Source organism: Periophthalmus magnuspinnatus, chromosome 11 (genome assembly GCF_009829125.3).
Source record: "Periophthalmus magnuspinnatus isolate fPerMag1 chromosome 11, fPerMag1.2.pri, whole genome shotgun sequence".
Taxonomy (NCBI): domain Eukaryota; kingdom Metazoa; phylum Chordata; class Actinopteri; order Gobiiformes; family Gobiidae; genus Periophthalmus; species Periophthalmus magnuspinnatus.
In genome coordinates this window covers 20,789,474-20,814,655 of record NC_047136.2, presented here as the reverse complement: position 1 = coordinate 20,814,655, position 25,182 = coordinate 20,789,474, and the positions used below count along the sequence as shown (strand labels likewise).

Sequence of the window (25,182 nt, the reverse complement as noted above, 5' to 3'; positions counted from 1 at the left end):
ATAATCTCATATTTACAGAGTTTATATGGAGAAGACTCATTATGTAAAGGTCCTATATCACACAGCACTGACGCTTGTGAGCTTGACATGTTATAATGCTGTTACCTCCTCAAAAACAGACCTGGAGTTGTGATTTGTTTGATTCACACATGTTTGAGTAACTCTTTATTATTAGTCTGTCTACATCTCCAAAGCTCAAAATGTTCTGTTCTATGTCATGAAGTGGTAGTTTTCAAGCTAACAGCCGCTTTTACATTTAGTTCAATAGAGATCGGCAATTCCAGGTCTGAAATCATCCAAATGATTTTATTGAAGGTGTATGGAGTTTAAAACACACTGAAGCACTTCATTACTGCAGGACATCACAAGGTGGAACAGAGTGTTTTCAGTTTGAGAGAAGAACTCAACCTAAATATGCAGAGTTTGTGTGTTAAACATGTGTGGATGAAACAAAACACAACTCCAGGTCTGTTTGATCGAACTGAGTATCATTCACTAGTTCAAAATTTACCTTAAATCTGCCCTGTTGTGCTTGTGTCTCTATGGTTCTCATCTCTGACACTCATGGATCATTATGTTATAATTTACACATTTTAAATCACAATATTCATCTAAAACGACATAAAATAAAAGAAACAAATAGACTGACTTCTGCGTTAGAAAATTGCGGTGCCCAGTGGGAGCTGACGTCGTTGTAAACGTCATCACAACAAAGCGCCGCATGGTGTAGGCGCCCCCTATGGACAGCTGCACATCACAATAGCGAGTAGGTCATTTTGTTCCATTTGTACCAAAATGACGTCCCAGTGGGCTTGTATGTCACAGTGGGCGTGTACCAGTGGAGGTGAAAACGGGGATAGAGAGACTCGATGGCATCTTGAAAATAAGAGATTAAAGATTACTCAAACATGAATCACTCCAAATACAACTTGGAGTAACTCTTCCTGTATATTCTTGTTTTGCAGGAGGTAAAACATACGATAAAGACCATGTAGTGATTATGCCTGAAGACGAGGACCGCCCCAGTCAGCAGTGGGACATCGAGCTGCTCTAGTTCTGTCTTTAATATGTCCATTTACACGCCTCCTACCACACACCTACTACTGTGTTATATGAACATAATATATAAATAGTTTATTTGCAAAGACAGAAGTGGCATTCAAAGCACAAAGTGAGGTTTATATTACCTCCTTGCATAGCACTCTCTTCAAACCTCAAATGTACCTTAAGCCATTACAATTATGTTTAAGAATTGATTTTTAAAATATTAGGGCTGCAGTGATTAATCAGCTAATACAGACTCTAAAACACATTTTTATCTTGATACTTTCCAGTGTCATCATGTTGGGGGTGTTTTGCATGTATGTCTGTGGCGGAATGTTCAGCAGTTACCATGGTAACACAATGCACACATTAGCAAATACAGCCCTGTTGTAGTTGTAGCCAAGTCAGTTCTTAATGGTGAGGCTGTGTTAAAACAAACCTCAGATTAAAGTGTAACAAAGCCTCAGACAGAGCAGTGCCTACAGTTAGCATCATGCCCACAGACATTGTTGATGACATCAGCTGAAAAATATCAATAACACACTTTAGTCGTAAATGATTTTATCTATAAGCCTTCAGTCTGCATATGTCAATATCTCAACCTTCATTTGAGATATATATTTAAAACAATCTCACTGTACAATATAATATATATACACAACTATATAAAAACAAACTGATATCTGAATGTCTTTATAAATATGCCACCCATGTTTCAGGGAATTTGTTGCCACTCCCTCCTCTGTACCATATTCTCACCGTCCCTCCTCTGTACCATATCCTCACCGTTCCTCCTCTGTACCATATCCTCACCGTTCCTCCTCTGTACCATATCCTCACCGTTCCTCCTCTGTACCATATCCTCACTGTTCCTCCTCTGTACCATATCCTCACTGTTCCTCCTCTGTACCATATCCTCACTGTTCCTCCTCTGTACCATATCCTCACTGTTCCTCCTCTGTACCATATCCTCACCGTTCCTCCTCTGTACCATATCCTCACCGTTCCTCCTCTGTACCATATCCTCACCGTTCCTCCTCTGTACCATATCCTCACCGTTCCTCCTCTGTACCATATCCTCACTGTACCTCCTCTGTACCATATCCTCACTGTTCCTCCTCTGTACCATATCCTCACCGTTCCTCCTCTGTACCATATACTTGTGCCTTTAGCCTTAGGCCTGTCTTAGCTGTGATCCACCACCATTATAAACACTGTATTTTATATTTTTTAATTTTATGAAGTTGTTTTGTGTATTTTTCTCTGAGTGCCTTTATCTTTATCTGAGAATTACAGGTAAATTGTCTTGTATTTTATGAATTATGTGTTAAAGCTTCACTATGGAACTTTTCTAGTGCCTGATCTGGTTTTGTCCAAGGATATGGTATCGTGTTGCCTGGAATGTCCTACAGTATGGCTTTACACACGTTTATTCAACTAGAGGTGTTTTCATTGCTCAAAAATAGATTGAAAACATGACTGGGCTCGCCTCTCCACAGATCTGACCTGTAACACGGCCCAATTTCATGACCTGCTCGTCTCCATGGAGATAGACAAGTTCAATGCCATACTGTGTAACATCCCAGGCATAGCAATAATAATAATAATAACGTCTCTATGGAGATCAACAGGTGATATAGACCCTTTACCACCCACCAGAAAAGTTCCGTAGTGTGCCTTTTAAGTATTGAGACTTGTATCCTCCATAGTTTAGCTCTGGGCAGATGCAAACCAACGCACTTGTAGCTGATGCGTGTTCTGTTTACAAAGGAGAGACCAGAGCTTCACGGGTTTTTAAGATGCTTTTGTTGTGAAAATAGTCCAAGTCTTGGCCAAATGCCTGTGTGTGTTTCATTGTGCAGTGAAGCGACAGGGATTTAAGTCCAAAAACATGTTACTCAAGTGTTCCTCTAATGACTCTATATGTTAATATGTTTTATACAGAGATGTGTTCAAATGTTTATGAAGGGAGAGGTTTGAAAATTATAAATAAAAATAAAGTTAAAGCTAATGTTTAATGTTGTGTCCTTTTTCACTGTCCATCCTCTGTACCACAGTCTCCTCTGTACCCCTGTCTATCCTCTGTACCACTGTCTCCTCTGTACCACTGTCCATCCTCTGTACCACTGTCCATCCTCTGTCCCACTGTCTCCTCTGTACCTCTGTCCATCCTCTGTCCCACTGTCTCCTCTGTACCTCTGTCCATCCTCTGTCCCACTGTCTCCTCTGTATCTCTGTCCATTCTCTGTACCTCTGTCCCACTGTCCATCCTCGTACCACTGTCCATCCTCTGTCCCACTGTCTAGTACAGTTGAAACCAGATGTTCACATACACTATAAAAATACATGCTTTTTTACTCACTGTCTGACGTTAAATCAGACTAAACATTTCCTGTTTTAGGTTTATTGATATTGCCAAAAACAATTATATTTGCTAAATTCTAGAATAATGAGAGAAGGATTTTTTAGTTCTGTGGCAAAGTCAGAAGTTTACGTACAGTAAGATTACTAGGACTTTAAACAATTTGTGAAGACCCAGATGATGATGTCACGTCTTTGGAAGCTTCTGATTGGTTTATTGACAACACTTATTTAAAGAAACACCTGAAACACACTGCTACTTTGTGTAACATCATGGGAAAGTCAAAAGAAATCAGACAAGATATCAAGAAGAGAACTGTGGACTTGCCCAAGTCTGGTTCTTCCTTGTGTACAATTTTCAGATGCCTCAAGGTGTTTATCTGTTCAAACAATTATACACAAGTATAAACGCCATGGGAATGTGCCAGCGATGAACGTGCTTTGGTCCAAAATGTGCAGATCAACCCAAGAACAAAAGCAAAAGACCTTGTGAAGATGCTGCTGAAGCTGGTAAGAGTGTGTCATTATCCACAGAGAAACGAGTACTGTGCAGACATGGGCTGAAAGGACACTCTGCAGGAAGAAGACATTACTCCAGAAGAAACATAAAAAAGACAGTATGCAAATGCACACAGGGATAAAGACCTTCATTTTTGGAGACATGTCCTGTGGTCTGATGAAACTAAAATTTGAACTGTTTGGCCATAATGAGCAGTGTTACGTTTGGAGGAAAAAGGAGGAATCTTGCAAGCCTGAGAACACCATCCCAACTGTGAAAAATGGGGGTGGCAGCATCACGTTGAGGGGTTGTTTTGCTGCAGGAGGGACTGGTGAACTTCACAAAATAGATGGCATCATGAGGAAAGAATATTATGTGGAAATACTGAAGCAACATCTCAAGACATCAGCCAGGAAGTTAGATTGGGGCAAATGGGTCTTCCACATGACAATGACCTGAAGCATACTGCTGAACTGGTTACAAAGTGGCTTAAGGATAACAAAATCAAAGTTGTGAGGTGGCAAACACTAAACTTAACGAAGTAATGAAAAAAAAATAAAAAAAATCATTCTCTCGTTATTATGGAAAATAGCAAGTAGAAATAATGTTGGCAATCCTAATTGACCTAAAATAAGAAAAGGTTGAAAGTCTGATTTCATGTCAAACAGTGTCAGAAAGTGTGTATGTAGTGTATGTAAACGTCTGGTTTCAACTGTAAATTACCTAAACTAAACATTAAACAAGGTTTAAAATGGGCTGAAGCATCTCATCCCCCCCAACACACCAAAGAACACTCTTTACATTAGTTCTACTCACTGCAAATGTTTATTTTTTTATTTTTACAATATTTTATTTCTCAATCTTGTCTAGGATTATGTTTCAGTTTAAGAGCAGGTGTTTTGGTTATGGTTGGGGCTTTTAGAAACCAGGCCTCAGCTGAACTAAACTTGACTTGGGGGAGTGATGTGCCGTAGTGTGGCATTAATCTTATTTATAATTATGGGGACATTAAGGTGATGCCACCAGGCGGAGTTACAGATCAGATCTACATGGAGGCTGCTCCTTCTCTGTTTGTGTGAACAGGTCAGTTCTGTTTTGTTTGTTGTAAAAACATGCTTCATGCTTCCTCCCCACGACGGCTTCATTTCACACAGATTAAGGTTAAACAAGTTCAAGGAACGAGGAAGAAATTAAAGTGACAAAATATCTTTACACACGTTATGATAAATTATTAAAACAGTAGACATTTGAATTAGTACAGTAATAGTATTCTACATGTTTGTCTATGGTGGAATGTTTAGCACACATTAGCAAACAATGACAAAAGTTTTCAAATTGTCTCAACACTCAAGAAAAAATCCAAAAGTAATTTATCAAGCCCATTTTCAATCCGAGCGTTCATGGTCCTGTTCAGAAGTTTGATTTTGAACAAAACGGTGAGATTGAAACTGAAAAACTATTGGCTAATGCTAACTAGCTGTAATGTTATTTGAGAGGGGCTTGTTTAACAGCACAAATCAGCTCACCTGTTGTAGTTCCAGCTAAGTCAGTTCTTTATGGTCAGATTCTGTTAAAATAAACCTCAGATTAAAGTCTAACAAAGCCTCAAACCTCAAAATGCTCAGTTCCACCTTGTGAGGTCATAAAGTGGTATTTTTCACGTTAACATCTCCTTTTATATTTAGTTGAGTAGAGACTGGCAACTCCAGGCCAGAAATCATCCAAATGATTCTAGTGAAGGTGTATGGAGTTTAAAAACACAGTGGAGCACTTCCTGTATTACCACATGATGACATCACAAGGTGGAACAGAGTGTTTCCTGTCTGAGAGAAGAACTCAGCCTAAATATGCAGTGCAAATGAAACAAAACACAACTCCAGGTAACAGAGATCAGAGAATAGTATAATATAGGCCCTTTTAATGGTTTAATCCCACACTGCAGAGCTTTCCAGGCAAAACAATCACATCTCCATGGAGACGGGTGCACCCCAGTGTCCTGTTTTCTTGCTGTTTCTTTGGCTTAAGTTTCGGGTCATTATGTATTGACTATTGTCTCTGTTCTAAAGGTTTTGTGGGACCCGCCTCTTCACTCAAGTTTAATCTAAAATACTTGAAATACTGAACACACTCCAACAGACACCAGCCTTATCTGCTTTTCTTTTATCTACACTGGCCACTCCTTACTAATATTACTACTACTACAAGATACTTCAAGTCTTTTCAGTATTTTATCAGTGTAACGTGACTAGTTTATCACCAAAATTCTTTGTCTAAACCTGATTATCCACATTCCAGTTGTGTAAGAAACAGTATTTTAAATGTGTGCTGGCAGGACTGTGTTATGGGGGAATGAAGTAACATAGGGGAGATCCTGGAGAGCTCTGATTGGCCCGAAGGAGTGACTGACAGGCGAGTCCATGCAGGTGTGGGCGGGTCTTAGATAGTGAGGAGATTAGAGGGTTGTGCAAACTTCACTGGACTGTTGACTGCTGCAGAGCAACACAGAATACAGGTATGAAAAGGACTTCATATTTAGACTACAAACTTATTAAAAATACTGAATTTAAGTACTTAGATAGTACTTTTAAATGGTTTGGAGTGGAAATCTTACTTTATTCTATGATAAAAAGCTGTGAATATGTTGGAGGTGGGGTGTAGTAGTAGTAGTGGTAGTAGTAATAGTGGTAGTAGTAATAGTGGTGGTGATGGTAGTAGTAGTCATAGTAGTAGTAGTAGTAGTAGTAGTAGTAGTAGTAGTATTAGTGGCGGTGCCACAAAGAGTATCTATGATAACAGTAACTATCTTTTCTGCCATAGTGGTAGTTTTGGTGGTTTTAGTAGTAGTAACAACAGTAGTAGTGGTGGTGGTAGTGGTAATAGTAGTTTTAGTAGTAGTGCTAAAAAAGTAATTATGATAGCAGTTTCTATGGTTTCTGGCATAGTAGTAGTAGTAGTAGCAGCCAAATTCACTAACTAGTCCTTTCATATTTACATGTGTCTCATATTTCACTGTGTGCTGATGCAGGGGGAACAAACCCAGAGCCATGGACCCGGAGTACTTCAGATCAGTGAGTACTATTCCTCACACTCCCTGGTATTTAAAACACTACTTCATTCACATATTTCTTTAGCTCTTATCATAAGTTATCTGTTGACTTATGGGTGGGAGAGGCCGCCTCTCCCTGTGGCGGCGGTGGGGGCGGGGCCAGAGCATCTTGGACAAACACGGCTTAATTAGAGTCAAGACACTGGTTACGTCACATTTAGAGTGAAGTAAACAAGCATGTTTGACCTGTGTAAATATATTCATCTCTTTGGACAATCGCATGTAGACATTTTTATTACTATGACTCGAGTGGACTTTAGTTATAGTGGTTCTTTTTAGCTAAAGTTATTATAGTAGTTCTTCAGTTGTATAATCATTCAGAGCTTCTTCTCACTGTAAAGGCATTTTGTGCGTCGTCTCGAGTCGAGCTGTGCATGGATTTCAGAGCAAAGAGATGATGAGATGATGCAATATGACTGAAGTGTTTTGCCCAAGGGCACTGCTCTCTTAAAGAGATCAAACTATCAACCGTTCTTGTACATTATTAAGTCACTCCTCGGTCGATGGTGGTAAGATACTATCATACACACAGCTGTCCTGGGTCAAAAACGATTGTTTTTGCCCCTGCTGTGGATTTGTGGATATGAAGAAACCTGAATGAATCTTATTGTGAGACAAGGCTTTTAATGTGTTTCCTCTGGGTCTTAAAGCCTGACAGCTCCTCTCTGCTCCTCTCTGCTCTCTCTTCTCTCCTCCTCCTCTCTCCTTCTCTCTCATCCTTCTCTTCTCTCCTCCTCCTCTTTCCTTCTCCTTCTCTCTCGTCCTTCTCTTCTCTCCTCCTCCTCTCTCCTTCTCCTTCTCTCTCCTCCTACTCCTCTCTTCTCTCCTCCTCTTTCCTTCTCCTTCTCTCTCCTCCTACTCCTCTCCTCTCTTCTCTTCTCTCCTCCTTCTCTCTCCTCTTCTCTCTCCTCCTCCTCTCTCTTCCTACTCCTCTTCTCCTCTCTGCACTCCTCTGTCAGAATGAATGAGTGAATATTTGTCATTTTTCACATTCTCGTGGCCGATGATAAAATCTTAACCCTGCAGTAGTTTTATCTGTCGTCATCTCAAAGTCCAAGATCTCGTCTCCATCTCGTTTCATCCGACCAGGACATCAGACCAAAACAAGTTCTGAGTTTGATTGACAGCATTGCTAAGCACCTGCTCCCTGCTAAACCAGTGGTGTGGGCGGGACAGAGCTTTACTTTTAACAGCCTCGCTCCGGACTGGCTCTTTGGTTGCTAGGATACTCTCATGCGTATTTCAAAATATAGACCTTGGCTCCAAATTGACCCCAGTAACTGCTCGCCTCGATGAGCTTCATTTGGAGCCCAGCACTACGGGCGACCTCACACTCATTTAGTCCACGTCTTTATACAGTCTATTGTTTAACCTGAGCAGATGAGAACTGACCTGGTTTATGGTTAATATCTCTATTTACTGGGCCTATCCACATGAAACAAGAACTGTCCCAAAGTTCAAAGTCTTTGTCAGTTTATAAAAACAAAACTCAAATTATTTTTTACAACAGCATCTCAAATTGGAGCAAAGTATCAATTGGAGCAGTATGCAACATCTCTGGAGGTCCACCTGCTCTGTCTGGAATGTCCCGTAGTTCTTGTCTCGGGACATGTAAATAGTGTGTGTTTGTGTCTCGGGACATGTAAATAGTGTGTGTTCTAGTCTCGGGACATGTGAATAGTGTGTGTTCTAGTCTTGGGACATATGAATAGTGTGTGTTCATGTCTCGGGACATGTAAATAGTGTGTGTTTGTGTCTCAGGACATGTAAAAAGTGTGTGTTTGTGTCTCGGGACATGTGAATAGTGTGTGTTCTAGTCTCGGGACATGTGAATAGCGTGTGTTCTTGTCTCGGGACATGTAAATAGTGTGTGTTCGTGTCTCGGGACATGTGAATAGTGTGTGTTCTTGTCTCAGGACATGTGCTGGGGGACTCTGGGAACAGTCCGACCTCACTCCAACTTCCACCCGGACAGAGACGTGTGGGAGCTGCAGACGGCTCTGGAGAAGAAGGGTCAGTAAAACTATATGTACTTTGACACATACACACCAGGCAAAAGGTTTTTTTTATACACACACAGAAGACATCAAATATATGAAGCAGGATCTATGGAATTATGCAATGAAGAAGTGAAATAATATTATCAGACAAAGCATAGGGTGGGTTTACATGTTTCACTAACTTTGTTCTGCATTTGAGGTTTGAAGTTTGCTTAGAAAATGACTGTTCTCACCTACCCCATGTCTCCGCCCACTGATCTGTACTTACTTCAAAACTTCAGACTCCAGGTCATACATGTAGGGTTCAAAAATGGCCAATGAATGAGCCACAGTGAGACTTTAAAAGCAACTATCACCATGGAGACGAGCAGGTAACACCCCCAGGGGAAGTTACAGCAGGAAGTGTGGCTGCAGTAATAATACATGTTTTTCAAGGACTTATGAGCAATATGAATATCTGAAACTGAATAAATGCAAGATACAAGTGTTTAATGCCATACTGTGGAATGTTTTAGGCAAAGCATCTGGATGTCGACAGACAAATGGCTAATCCCCACAGAAAAGTTACATAGTGTGTCTTTAATAAAACATCATGACTAAAATTTGAAAAAGGTTTTTTCAAACTTTTGTCAGACCTTTTGTATAATAATACACATTTATTACATGCTTTATGTTATTTTTGCGTTATGTTTTTTAGATTGTGGGACAATTGTGAGAATTTTAACCAATCGAAACAACGCTCAGAGACAAGTCCTGGTCAAGACTTTTGAAGAACTCACACAAAAGGTACAAATATATTTAAATATAGATATATATATATATTGTATGAGTAGCTCTTGAAGTCAACATAAGTCTGCTGTGTACTGTCTGTATCTAAATACAAATTATGTTATTGTCTGCAAACCAGGAGGTGCACATTAGCATGCTAATTATTGTTAATATGGTGGTTGTTGTTAGCATGCTAATCGTGTAGCATTGTAGCATTACCAGCAAACAGCAAAACTTCGCTCTGGTTTTGGAAAGTTGTGGAAAGTGCTTATAAACTCATCATGGTAAATAATTAGGATGCTCTGAATGCATAAGTTCAGTAAGGAGTAACTTTGGACCACTGCAAACTGTTTTAAAATGAACTAGTTACTGTTTTTCATGTTTTAAGATGCTAAAAATTAGGTCATTTTAAACAAACATTAAAATGAGCCTTTTGTGTAATATTTAAGACTGTAAATATTCTCTATTATAGCCTGGCTCTTAATCGCAGCAGTGTGGCTCTGTGTATTTGCTGAGTAAATATATTTGAAACAGGTTTCAAACTCCACACCTTTGTTTGGATGACTTTTCACATTAGATCATATGTTTAATTGAGGAACAAAGTTTGTTTTGGATGTAATTCACATTTAGATTAAGTTGTTTAAAGAGCTCATATTACTCTACTGTCTGATCTATGTTATAATGTTGTTTCCTCACCACAAACAGACCTGGACTTGTGCTTTGTTTCATTCACATGTTTCACAAACTCTGCATATTTAGGCTTTTTCTGAGTTTTTCTGTCAAACTGTCCCACATGGTGATGTCACGTGGTAATACAGGAAGTGCCCCGCTGTGTTTTTAAAGTCCATTCACCTTCACTAGAATCCTTTGCCAATCTCTCCTGAAAAACTACTGCTTCATGACATCACAAGGTGGAACAAGGCATTTTGTGTTTTGGTTAGTAAGAGACTAATAATAAAGTGTTACTCAAACATGTGTGAATGAAACAAAACACATCTCCAGGTCTGTTTTTGAGGAGGGAACAGCAGAAGTATAAACAAGACCCACATTGTTTGTTTAAAAACTTACCCATCTTGCATATTTATTTACAGGTGCTCATCTTTCCGCAGATCTGACCCATAACTTCATCTGCTTGTCTCCTTGGACATTCATAGTTACGTAGAAATTTGTATAAAAAAGTTGAGAAGAGAAGTGCAAAAATACAGGAAGTAGCGCTGAGTTGTAAAGCAGAATCTTTCTACTTAAGTCATCAACGCCCAAAACTCCAACTAAAACACAGAGACACTTTTTGCACAAGGAAGACATTTTTCTGACAGTTAGAATCTAGAAAAAGCGAGTCTAGATCTTCAGTAAAGGCTAATCATGTTGACTGTTGAAATGATTTGTTGAGTCATAGTTGCATTTGCATTTGACCCAGTTTTGTTGTCTGTGTTTCAGGATCTGGGGTCAGAGGTGAAGAGGGCTCTGTCTGGGGAGGTGGAGGCTCTGATGCTGGAGCTGCTGATGCCTCCTCTGCACTTTGAGGCCTACAGGCTGCAGATGGCCATGGCGGTGAGAGCACAGCAGTGTTTTATTTCTGATTGTGAAGGACTGTGGCAGTACAGTGGCTGACCTCTTACGCCTCACATTTTGCATGTTCTCTCTGTGCCTGTGTGGAATTTGCATATACTTCCTGTGTCTGTGTGTGGAGTTTGCATGTTCTCTCTGTGCTTGTGAGGAGTTTGTGTGTTCCCCCTGTGTCTGTGTAGAGTTTGCATGTTCTCCCTTTGTCTGTGTGTGGAGTTTGCATGTTCTCCCTGTGTCTGTTTGGCATCTGTATGTTCTCCCTGTGTGCTTAAATTAACCTCCTGAGACCCGAGCTCTTGCATGAGATACTTTATTAATTTCTCTTTGTTATTTGGGCTGACTGAGACCTGATGAGTCTAAATACAAAGAATTATCTTTTTACATTATGTAGTTTCTGAGAAAAAATTCTGTAGATCAAATGTCCTCATATGTGGACATTTTACTCATTTTGATAAAACATTTGAATAATGATTTGCAAAACCTATTTATTAAGACCCTGAAAACAGCAACATTTGTCCTGAATGTAAAAACAAAATGAGAAACAACAATTGTGCCTTTTGGAACAATGTGTCTCATGTGAAGAGCTGCTGACAGGAGCAGGAAAAAAAATAAAAAAAATAAAAATATTCTAAACATTCTAAACTGTTAAAAAATGAATATATATAATATATTTGCATTGTTGTTGTTCTTGTTGCTGTTATTCTTCTTCTAAAAATTTGCATTGTGGCCTAGACAGGCCAAAATGTGTTGTCCACATATGAGGACACCAGGTCTCAGGAGGTTAATGGCGCCCCCCAGTGGCACCTGTATTCTTTGCGGTCTCCCATCTAAGTACTGACCAGCCCTGACTCTGATTATATTCTGAGGTCAGATGAGATCAGGAAGCTCTTCATATTAGTTTGCATATTATCTTACATCCTGTGCAGTGTTAGTTGCGGTGGTGCGTTCACGGTCATATGTCAGAGTGGTAAATCTAATGTAACCGTGTTTGTTTGCAGGGAGTGGGCACAGATGAAGAAACTCTCCTGGAAATCCTCTGCACCAGGACCGGCTCTGAGCTCAAAGAGATCGACGAGGTCTACAAAAAAAGTCCGTCACAACAAAATGATTAGTTAATTTATTTAAAGCTGCACTATGGAAATTAGTTTTAAAAAAGCCATGTACTTGCCTCTATGGATATGTTATCGCTTTGCCTGGAATGTTGCACCAGGCAGCATTAAACTTATCGATCCTGTATTGATTCAATTACCTTAAAAACATGCATTCTTACTGTAAGTGGGCTCGCCTTTCAGCAGATCTGGAAATCATTCAAGGCAAAGCAATAATTTATCTGTGGAGAGGAAGACAGACTATGGACCTGTTATTATTATAAACCAATATATTTAGTGTTCATGTGGGGTTTTTTTAGTGTTCAAGAAGGACCTGGAGAAGGAGCTCAGATCTGAGACCAGTGGAGACTTTGCGAAGCTGGTCGTGGCTTTGTTAAATGTAATGTAGAGTTTTAATTATGATTTAAAATGTCTATGACCAATTTTTATGCTTTTCTAATCATTACTAAAATAAGGGGAAAAAGAAGTGGGGCTGAGTTCAGAATTGATCTCCCTATGTCTCCAACACACGCACAAGGAGAGGATTTTTCAGTTTAAACCTTGATTTAACAAAAGAAACATACATATAACTATATTGTATTTTTGACAGGCCATAGACTGTATATAAAAATGGTGGATAACAGGTTAGCTATGTCCATGTTCCAAATAAGAAGTGATCATGGGCGCACTTCGGACTCCATCGACTCTGGCTCCAATTCACTTTTTATTGAAAAACTGTGGCCCCTCTCTCTGTAAATGCTGTCATCAGACCTGTCATTTTGGTCTTAAAATGTTCATATTAACTTTACATGATCCTTATTTCGCTACTGTGCCTGAAAATCAAGATGTGAACATTAATAACAGACAAATCAGGCGCCTTCTTTCCCCGAGGTCGCTCCTTCTAGCGTTAGCAACAGGTTTGATTGACAGCGTTGCTAAGTGACTGGAAGCGGAAGGAAATTTAAAAAGTAACTAAAAATAAAAAGACTAGATTTTTTTTGTACAATCTTAAATATGTTGATATTAACCATGTTTTAGTGAAATGAGTTAAATCCTCATGAGCATTTTAAACATAGACTAAATATTTTATGTTTAAACTGTGTCTGAGTTTGACTGTGGTTCTTTTCACAGAAACGTGATGTGGCTGGACTGGTTTATAAGGACGTGGAGGTAACGACAAACACAACAGAATCACACAGAGATCAGTTGGATCAGTTCAAATATGCTCCGTCATTACAAAACAAAGACTGCAGGACGGTGAAGCAAGAGTCTGTTTTTATGATTAATTTATAGTTCTAATTGATACTTTGCAGCCGATGTCATCAACATTCCCTGGAGTTGTGATGCTAACTGTAGGGACTGCTCTGTCTGAGGCTGTGTTAGACTTTAATCTGAGTTTTACTTTAACATAATCTGATCATAAATGACTGACTGAGCTGGAAACACAACAGGTGATCTGATTTGTGCTGTTAAACAAGTCCCTCTCAAGTAACATTACAGTCACAAGCTAGCTAGCATTAGCCGACAGTTTTGCCAGGCTTTCTTAAAATCTTAAACTCTTTTGGCTGCGTTTGCTAATATTTGAATAGTGTCACCATGGAAACTGCTGAACATTCCACCATAGACATACATGTAGAACGCTCCCAGCAAGATGTCACTGCAAAGTATCAATAAGGCGAGACTCTGCAAGTTATTAGTAAGAAGTCTTAAATTTAGGTATAGCTTTGTTACTTTACTCAAATGTGTGTTGTCATGTCATGTTTTCTTGTCTGGTGTTTGTGTTACTTCCTCCTATGATAGAAAAATGTATTTTTTAGAAAACAGACTAAAGTAAAGTGTACTTTAACCTTAATTTTAAGATAAAATGTCCCAGAAAAAAGACTCAAAGACCTGGTTTAAATCAGTTTGTATGACACAGATATGACACAGATATGGTCATTCCCTCAAACTCAAATAAATAATGAAATACTCAAAACTCTTCATAAACTTCTTGTTTTCTCTCAGACTCTGGTGGCGACTCTCAACGGGAAGAAGTGTGACGCGACTCCATGGATCGACATCCTGACCTCCAGGGACCCTGAGCACCTCCAAAAGGGTACGACCTTTGTTTCAAGAGCAACCACCTCTATTTCTGTAATGACCACCTCAGGAAGGGGGCAGTGAGTCTGATTACATGTCAAACTTTCTGTGTTTTCACCTTATTCCAGATGTTGCCATGGGCGCTGTCGTCGTTATTCGGGTTGTATTATTTTTCATGGGGCCGATCTTAGCAAATAAGTTCTGTAGGGACAGAGCCGTTTTAAACCCTCCCAGAGAATCAGGACAGTGTTGACTTATTGTTGCAGCTAAACACTGAACGTTTGAGACAAATCAACTCTACTTTATATAATATTTTAGCCGCAAATTCTCCATTGAGGAAAAAGGATGGGGGGGCTGAAAAAGGTCAATGAACCAGTATTGTCCAAACTATGGTCCAGGAGCAGAAGACAGTACTTTTGTAACATGAAATTCAAGTTATTCTACAATCAATACTCCAATAACATCATTGTGATACAGACCTATTAAAATATAAATGATTTAATCCTGAGATGGTCGACATTTTAAATAACGATGCCTTTTTTGAGAACTGGACAGCGAGGGGTCACACTATAGAATATTTAATTACATTTATTATAACATTTATGACGAACAGGAGAAACGTTTTCATGTTGGAGTGTGAGATTTGGGGATCATCATCTGCCTTCTGGGTGAGGGGACAAAGCCCTACATGACTTTTTTTTCTTAGATTTAGATAAATATAATAACCAAGACAATAGATAGATTAAACAGATTATTGATATGTTTTAAATGTGTTGCTCTGGTTCCTTCAGTTCTGGATGAGGTGGAGTTTCAGACCGGCCTGTTTCTGGATGAAGCTTTTGACAAACTCTTCAGTGGAGACCTCAGGCTCGGACTCAAAGTGCTGGGTGAGTACCATACTGTCACAGTTCTGCCTGTTTCTTATTTATCCCCAGTCCAGCTTTGTTTCCTAGCCTGTTTTCCCCACACCTGCCGTTCATTAATAATCAGCGGGGTAGCCTATATGTTCTCCCTCTGTTCAGTTTGTGTTTCTGGATTGTCATTTGTTCTTTTCATTGGTTCATCTAGAAAACATGCACGCTCTGTATTTCTAATAAACCTGTTGTATTCACCGAGACAAGGAGTTTGGCTGTGTTTTTTGTGTTGCGCGTGAGTCCAATTTTCTACCTGCACGACACTTACACTGTTTATGTAAATGGACATTGTTAACCTGCTAGCAGACGCATTCCAAGTAGGAAGTGATAATGGGTGCGTTTCCGGCTCCATCAACTCTGGCTTCAGTTCACTTTCTATTGAAAAACTATGGCCCCTCTCTCTGTAACTGCTGCTGTCAGACTCGTCATTTTGTTCTTAAAATGTTTGTATTAATCCGCTCTACATGAACCTGTTTATATTTCACTATTGCATCCATAAATTAAGATATGAACATGTTTGATTGACAGCATTATTAAGCACCTACCCCCTGCCAAACTAGTGGGCAGGAAGGGGCATTATGTTCAATAGCCTTGCTCCTGATTGGTCCTTTGGTTGCTATGATACACTCAGTCGAAATTCCAAATGTGGAACTCGACTCCAAATTTGCCCTTATAACTGCGAACCTCGATGAGCTTCATTTGACTGGAGCTGAACACTGTGGGTGACGACACATTCACTTAGTTCACTTCATTATACAGTCTGTGTCTGAAACACAGCAATAAGATAGATTTATAGAAAGACTCAAGTCTCAAATGTGATTGTGTTTTCTGTTTCAGTTCAGTGCATCCAGAACCCAGACCTCTACCTCGCCAAAAGAATTAACATCATGAAGGTAAGATCCCATCAGCCCTTGCGGTCCCCAGGGGCCAGCCGAACCAGCCTAACAATAACCTAAAGTTCACAAGAGTCAGTGTTGTGTGGTATAGGACCTTTAATGTTCTATACTGGTACATTAATGTTGTATTGGTTCTTTAGGCCCCACAGACTCAGAGGGTGATGGTGTCTCACTGTGAACAAGACCTCCTCTGCATCAGAGCAGCGTTTCTCAAACTCACAGGGAAGTCACTCTACTCCACACTACAGGTATAAATACATATACTACAAATACTACTACTACTACTACTTCTACTACTACTACCAATGCTACAACTACTACTATTACTACTACTACTGCTACTCCTGCTACTAGTTGGGTCAAAGCGGACAAATTTGCAGAAGACAAATTTCCCCACAGAGACATTAAAGTTTGCATATTGTCTTGTAACCTTTAACAGAATCAGTTTTTCTCTCATTGTCACAAAATCCACAAACATGAAGTAACTTTTTGGTGGAACATGAAACAATGAGTAAATATTTAAACTCTGATCAAATGCACTGTGTACACTAAAGTTGTCAGCTAAAAACTGCCTCTGACTCTGGATGAAAACAACATGTTGAAATATGAACATCTTTTATCATTTTATTGTTTTGTTTTTGAACAGAGACATTTTAAAGGGGACCTCCTCACTGCTCTACTCAACATCTGTCGATCTGAAGACTGAAACTGCTCAGAAAACCAACAATGGTTATGTTTGAATGACTTTATTTAAGAGTAAAACTGGTTTATATTTGAATAAACAAACGTGAACAAACAAGCCTCACATCACTCCTCTTCTTCCCTCCATCCAGACACATGGACAGATAAAATGGGCCATGATGTACTACAGTATGTTCTGCCCCAGGTAAAGCTGAGTATGACGGGACGCCATTTACTGCCACCCAAAAGATTTTAAAATCCTGGCACAAACAGAAATAACAAGTAACTTCTTGAACATTATACTGAATATACTGTAGTTACTGTAAGTTTTTAGTTTAAATTTGATTGAAAAAGCCTGCACAGTTTACTACACACATGAGCATTAGACATATACATTAAGCAATCCAAACACTTGTGAAATAAATGCTAGATCTGTAGAATTAATGCCATACTGTGGAACATCATTCCATGATATTAAAGTTGCACTGTGTAACTTTTCTGGTGGAGGGTCACTTACTTGGTTTACAGGGACAGACAAAACATTATAATAGAAAACATAGACATTCTGAATCCTATTGCTTTGTCAAATGTATAAGTGGCAAGGTTATATATGGTAGTAGTAGTAGTAGTAGTTGTAGTAGCAGCAGTAACAGCAGTGCTAGTATTGGTAGTAGTAACAGTAGTAGCAGTATCAGTTGTAGTAGGATGCATGGTAATCTTAGTTGTAGTAACCTCTGAAGTAGTTGGCAGAGAAGCAGTTGTGTTCCTGGTTGATTTATGGTTAGAGGCTGTAGTAGCAGTAGTAGTAGGAGTAGTAGTAGTAGAAGTAGTTGTAGTAGTATCTTTAGTTGTAGTGATTGGAACAGTTGAAGTCATTTTGATCGCAGGTGTAGTAGCAGCGGTAGTTTTTGTACAGACTGAAGTAATGATCTTAGAAGTGACTCTGATGGACGTGAGGGTTGAGTATTTGGTAGTAGTAGCAGAAGTAGTAGGAGTAGTTTCATTTGCAGCAGACTGTGGGGAGACTGGAGCTGTGAGGGTGATATTTCCCAGTCCCTGAAAATAAGAGCAAATTTAATATTTAAAGTTATACAGATATTACTGACTCATGTATATGTTTATATGTGTATTGTTGTTGGATATTCTACATGTATGTCTATGGTAGAATGTTCAGCAGTTATCATATTGAGACAGTGCACACATTAGCAAATTCTTTAACTTTTGCTTAAATCCACTGTTGTGTGAAGCCTGTAAGATGAATGAGGAAACAAAATACAGATTATATTCTTAGGAAAACAATAATCATTTCCTCAAAGGTGCACTCTGTAACTTTTGTGGAAGGCATTACTTGCTTGTCTCCAAGGAGATGTTATTGCTAAGCCTGGAATATATAGCATTAACCTTGTATATTTTGCATTTATTCATTACCAATGTTTAATGCTGAGAATACCCACTGTTATTGTGAGCGGGCTGGCCTCTACACAGATCTGACCTGTAACTTGGCTTGGCTCGCCACCCACCAGATATAGTTTAATGCCATACTGTGAAACATAACAGGCAAAGCTCCATGGAGACACACCACAAAAGTTACATTTGCATTTTTAATATCATCTTTTTTTTCCCATGGACCAAAAAACTCCTTACCCTGGAACACAGCATCACCAGCAGAAACAGACCCAAACGTCCCATCCTCAGCTTCAGAAAGAAATCCAGACCAGAATCTAGACCAGAGGCCGGACCAGAGACGGGACCAGATACCAGAGACTGGACCAGGACCAGACCAGAGACCAGAGACTGGACCAAAGACTGAACAAGACCTGAGACTGGACCAGAGACCAGACCAGAGACCGGACCAGTCCAGAGATTGAACTACAGATTGAACCAGAATCTAGATACAAATCCAATAGACCAGAGAGCAGGAACTGTTCACTGACCTGTGTACCTGAGTTAGCTGAGTGTTCTTGTCTGCAGTAAATGTCCACTAGGCTAGTTTATATTTTAATGGGACATAAAAACATTAATGACAAGGTCAGAGGTAAGATCCGGGACTGTGTAAAAGGAACAGATTATTTATTACTGAAAACACAAGGAAGTTCTTAATAAAAACATACAGAGGACTGAAGGTTAGAGTTGGAACTGCTGACACATTAACTAATGTGTTGCAGTCATTTTAAGCAGGTTTATCTCATTTTACACCACAAAATAAAGAAACAAAACATATAAAGTATGGTTTAATCTTAAATTAATCCTGGTTTAGTCCTGGTTTAGTGGTTTAGTCTTGAGTTAGTCTAGTATATGTGCAGGTCTTTGTTGTTTATATGTTGTTCATACTACAGTGGAGATACATTTAATGCCATATTACGGACATTCCAGGTTTTGGATAATTCTGGAGCAAAGTTTCCCTGGAAACAGACGCAATCAGATCAAGTAACAGCCGACACATTTGTTTAAAAGTCCTATATCACACAAACTGACTCTTGTGAGCTTTAAGTCATGTACTAATACTGTTACCTCCTCAAAAACAGACCTGGAGTTGTGTTTTGTTTCATTCACACATGTTTAAGTTACACTTTATTATTAGTCTGTAACATCTCCAAAGCTCAGAATGCTTTGTTCCACCTTGTGATGTCATGAAGTGGTAGATTTCACATTAGCAACTATTTGAATTTAATTGACCTGTTTAACTCCACAATACTCTAGAACAACCTCAAGTTGTTGCCTTAAAAATGTTTTTGTACCGAGAAACAAAGACGAGGCTCTAGATGCATGTGTTCAAATGATTGTGAAGGTGGAGTAAAAACACAGTGGAGCACTTCCTGGATTACCACTTTGGAGGTGACAGTATTTGACCTCTGAACTGAAGGTTGGTGGTTCGAATCCCTTTCTTGACATAAACATCATTAGTAGAGCAGTCAGATCCACTGACCCACAGGTTGGTGGTGCAATTCCAGCTCCCACAGATGAATACTGATGTTGTGTCCTTGGGCAAGACACTTAACGCCCCTCACCCGCAGTGTCTGTGTACACTGGTGTATGAATGTGAGTGTGCATGTGTGAGTGGTTCCTTGATGTAAAATGCTTTGAGTGCCTAGAAGTTAGAAAAGCAAATTACCATTTACTTGATGACATCACAAGGTGGAACAGAGTGTTTTCTGTTTGAGACAAGAACTTAAATATGCAGGGTTTGTGTGTTAAATGTTTGAAAAGCTCACTGTTCTACTGACAGACATTTTAATGCCTCACTCACTGCAACCGCTGTGCATAATGAGGACGTTAGATATTATATTTGCCTTGTCCTTGGTTTGACCTGGTTTAGTCTTGGAGTAGATCTGGTTTAGTCCTGGGTTAGACCTGATTTAGTCCTCGATTAGAATTGGTTTAGTCCTGATTTAGTCCTGGTTTAGTCCTGGGTTAGTCCTGGTTTAGTCCTGGGTTAGTCCTGGTTTAGTCCTGGGTAAGACCTGGTTTAGTCCTGGTTTAGTCCTTGGTTAGTCCTGGGTTAGACCTGGTTTAGTCCTGGTTTAGTCCTGGTTTAGTCCTTGGTTAGCCCTGGGTTAGACCTGGTTTAGTCCTGGGTTAGACCTGGTTTAGTCCTGGTTTAGTTCTGGGTTAGTCCTTGATTAGTCCTGGGTTAGACCTGGTTTAGTCCTAGTTTAGACCTGGTTTAGTCCTTGGTTAGTCCTGGGTTAGACCCGGTTTAGTCCTGGTTTAGTCCTGATTTAGTCCTGGTATAGTCCTGGGTTAGTTCTGGGTTATACCTGGTTTAGTCCTGGGTTAGTTCTGGTTTAGACCTGGTTTAGTCCTGGTTTAGTCCTTGGTTAGTCCTTGGTTAGACCTGGTTTAGTCCTGATTTAGTCCTGGTTTAGTCCTGGGTTAGTTCTGGTTTAGACCTGGTTTAGTCCTGATTTAGTCCTGGTTTAGTCCTGGTTTAGTCCTGGTTTAGTCCTGGTTTAGTCCTGGGTTAGTCTTGGGTTAGACCTGGTTTAGTCCTGGTTTAATCCTGGGTTAGTCCTGGTTTAGTCCTGGTTTAGTCCTGTTTTCTCTGAATGAGGAAGTTCTATATATATCTGTGAGGACTGAAGATTGTAATCATGCCCCTGGCTCCTGCCTCGTGAAGGAAGTTTACTTAAGTCATACTGATGTAATGATAAAATATTAACAATTTAACAATGGATAATCTGAGAGAGTGAGTTTCCAAAATCAAATAAGTACAAAAGTTTAAGAGTAGCTTTCTGGACATAACATGTTTTTTTATTTATCCTTTGAAAATACCAGATTTGTGCTTTAATAAAGTTTAAAGGTCCTATATCACACAAACCTGACTCTTGTGAGATTAAAGTCATGTTCTAATGCTGTTCCCTCCTCAAAAACAGATCTAGAGTTGTGTTTTGTTTCATTCTCACATGTTTGAGTAACTCTTTATTATTTGTCTGTCTACATCTCCAAAACTCAAAATGCTCAGTTCCATCTTGTGATGTCATGAAGTGGTAGTTTTCAAGTTAACAGCTCCTTTTACCTTTAGTTCAGTAGAGATCGGCAAGTCCAGGACTGAAATGATCCAAATGATTCTAATGAAGGTGTATGGAGTTTAAAAACATAGTGGAGCACTTCCTGTATTACCACATGACATCACAAGGTGGAACAGAACGTTTTCATCTTGAACTTGAAGAACTTAGCCTAAATATGCAGGATTTGTGTGTTTAACATGTGTGAATGAAACAAAACACAACTCCAGGTCTGTTTGTGATGAAGAAACAACATTATAATATAGATCAGAAAATAGTGTAATATGGGCTCTTTAAGTTTAATACTATTTTTTATTTTATTTAATATTATTTCTTACAATTTTGGACCACACCTTTGGACGCTCCCAAAGCAGTATTTATTTTCTTTTTTTTTTCAAACTTAAACCTCACCCTCCTTTTGCCCTGAAGAACATGTGTTTTGACCCAGTGTCCCGTACCTGTACTGTGTTACCTGCCACGAGTGATCCCTTGTATCTAACCCCATTGTGGCTCCTAAAGGTGCATCCAAAACTCTAATGTAATCAAACCTTACTCTGCCCAATGCAAAGGCAATAGAAAAGTGCCACTGTCAGACTTCAGCACTAGCTCAAGGCGTTGCTACGGTTACCAATGGAAAATTACCAAATAGGCCATCATGGCCCTGTACCCGGGTGTTGATGTTAGAATGATGTTACCTCCTCAGAAACTGTGTGTTTTGTTTCATTCACACATGCTTGAGTAATCCTGTATTATTAGTCTGTAACATCTCCAAAGCTCAAACACCTTATGATGTCATCAAGTTGTAGTTTTAAAGTTAACAGCTATTTTTAGCCTTAAATTAATCAATTAACTTTGCAATTTACTACATGTAGCTTCAAACATTGTTAATTCCAAGCACTGCAAATTATCCATGCATTTGACCCATCCCTCGGTGTCTCTGGGTTAAACCTGCATTTGGCCCATCCCTCCTTGCCTCTGGAGTAACCCGTCAGGAGCAGGGGGTGCATAGATAGTCCTGGCAAAGTATTTATAACATATAACATTCAAACACATGTGTTCTTCAAATAGTGGATACATTTATTTCAAATACACTCAAACCTGTTTATATGTTTACAACATATCTGCAAACAAACAACTAACACATTTACATTACTCATTATTATGCATAACATTGGTAACATAAACTGTGTGCACTGTGTAACTTTTCTGCTGTCTCCATGGAGATGATACTTTCCCACAGTATGTCATTAAACTTAATTATCTCTATGGAGACAAAAAGGTGGCACTACCAAACATGTAATGAAACAAAAATAGATACACTGACTGAAGACGACTAAACACAACTCTGTTTAATTAAGAAATAATTTTAGAAACTGTGAACCCTCCAAAACTCTACGGCTTAAATCAGCTCTATTGAGTTTATGTCTCTATAGTTATAATCTCTGAAACCAGTGAATCATTATGTTATAATTTACACATATTAAAATACAACATTCATCTAAAACGACTTGATAAAAGAAACAAGTCCACTGACTTCCGGGTTAGAAAATTGCGATGCCCAATGGGAGCTGACATCGCCATCAGCTCCAATTGGGCCCCTATGGATAGTTGCACATCACACTAGCGACCATGCGATACTGACTAGTTCTACGAGTATTACCGGTTAAGAAAATAAAACTGGAGAAGGAATAATTGCGAACATCACAGTGGGCGTGTACCGGTAGAAATGAAAACGGGAGTTAATCGGCAAATTGGAATCTTTAAAATGGGCGACTAAAGATTACTCAAACATGAATCTCTCCAAATACAAGTTTGAAAAAAGCTCTGAAAAGTTGATTTTGCTTTAAGTAAATGTTTTAAAGGAGGCATAGCAGTCCACTTGGGGGCACTTATGGCCACATCTTCCATATGAACGCAGAGATCAGGAGGAGAGGAACGGAGAAGCTAACACGACCTTTTCCTCCATGTGGATAGGTCATGTTGTTACAGCCGTTCGCCCAGTTCCAACTAGAGTTACTACCCCCTCCGGAAGAACTCCCCCCATTGCCGCCACCCCCCGAACTACCCCCACCTGAGTTACTGTTTGAGGTATTACTTGAGGTACTATTTGAGGTACTATTTGAAGTACTATTTGAGGTCCTCCCCATAGTGGTTGTGGTAGACGTGGGCTGGGCTTTGTCCGATGACTTGTATTTTCCCGTCGTGTTGACGTCAACATTCACGACGCTGAGGTCTGCTCCAGCGGCGCTCTGCAAAAAGGACCAAAACATGAGTGTTAGAACATACTCTGGGTTTGAAAGGACCTGTGCGTTATTTCAAACCATGAGTCAAGAACATGTTTTAGTTTGAACTGTTAGCCCCGCTCACTTAGTCCTCTTTGCCGCTGTGATATTGAACCATGGCACAGAAACGACTGTCTGGGATTGCGATTCAGTTGTTTCTTAATGGTTCTCACATCCCTGTTACTATTTGTTTGTTTATTACTGTTGAAATTGCACCATGACAGAGAATCAAGTGTTTGGAATAGTTTTGGCCCGTTTTTTTCCTACGATTCTATGAAAACAGGCGATCCTTTAGTTATTACCTGAGAAAATGCTAAGTAAAATGCTCTTATATTAGATCAGCCCATTAGCAAACAATCAATGTACTTCATAATTTAAAAAAATAAAGTCAGTACATCAATATAAAAATAAAATTCAACATCAAGCCACATCAAATTTAGAATTTTTAGAATGTAATTTTATTACATTCAACAGAATATATGTTTTAAAAATGTAATAATGTAAAGAATTGTTAACAAATGAAGAATTAACATGGAGTATTTCTTCATCTTATGTAATGTTACAATGGAAGGAACACTGTTTTGAGATGGCATTATATGCAACTGCTGCCCCCTACTGGCCTCGTGTCCCTGTGTGTGTTTGAGTTGTGTGTAATTGTTCTATGATGCAGTGGTCTGTGGTCAGGGCAATCGAGGTGATCTGTGCTTGTTATATTTATATCTAAATAATCTCATTTTACTTCAGTTCTGCTGTTTGAAGCATAGTTGAAGTGACGGTGTCCTTTAGTACACCCTACTGGTCACTGAGCAGATGTGCTTTTACAACCGGAGAGCCAGTCATACTCAGGACCACAGCTCAAACAGCTCTGAATAAACCCCATGTGCTGAGGACCACAGCTCAAACAGCTCTGAATAAACCCCATGTGCTGAGGACCACAGCTCAAACAGCTCTGAATAAACCCCATGTGCTGAGAACCACAGCTCAAACAGCTCTGAATAAACCCCATGTGCTGAGGACCACCACTCAAACTGCTCTGAATAAACCCCATGTACTGAGGACCACCGCTCAAACTGCTCTGAATAAACCCCATGTGCTGAGGACCACCGCTCAAACTGCTCTGAATAAACCCCATGTGCTGAGGAACACATCTGAATAAACCCCATGTGCTGAGGACCACATCTGAATAAACCCCATGTGCTGAGGACCACCGCTCAAACTGCTCTGAATAAACCCCATGTACTGAGGACCACCGCTCAAACTGCTCTGAATAAACCCCATGTGCTGAGGAACACATCTGAATAAACCCCATGTGCTGAGGACCACAGCTGGGTCACACAAAGCTGAATAAACCAATTTATATGTTACAGAGATTTCTAGTGAGCGACAGGAGACG

General features: G+C 39.5%; 2 protein-coding genes across 2 annotated transcripts in view; both read left to right on the top strand.

Annotated features, from left to right (window-relative positions):
• crybg2 (crystallin beta-gamma domain containing 2) overlaps window positions 1-3,053 on the top strand; it is a 45,076-nt gene extending 42,023 nt beyond the window's left edge. Inside the window, exon 21 of the mRNA XM_055225357.1 lies at window positions 966-3,053. Within this exon, the coding sequence (XP_055081332.1) occupies window positions 966-1,054 (89 nt within the window). The 3' untranslated portion in view covers window positions 1,055-3,053. The remainder of the gene's footprint in view (window positions 1-965) is intronic.
• A 3,315-nt stretch (window positions 3,054-6,368) lies between these two features.
• anxa14 (annexin A14) lies at window positions 6,369-17,116 on the top strand. Its single transcript, XM_033975885.2, has 13 exons — window positions 6,369-6,416; window positions 6,930-6,972; window positions 8,927-9,023; window positions 9,708-9,796; window positions 11,216-11,329; window positions 12,343-12,433; window positions 12,753-12,832; window positions 13,564-13,602; window positions 14,437-14,527; window positions 15,303-15,398; window positions 16,263-16,318; window positions 16,462-16,569; window positions 16,968-17,116. The coding sequence occupies exons 2-13, from the start codon at window positions 6,949-6,951 to the stop codon at window positions 17,025-17,027; spliced, it is 945 nt and encodes a 314-aa protein (XP_033831776.1). The 5' UTR covers window positions 6,369-6,416; window positions 6,930-6,948; the 3' UTR covers window positions 17,028-17,116.
• Window positions 17,117-25,182: the final 8,066 nt, after the last annotated feature.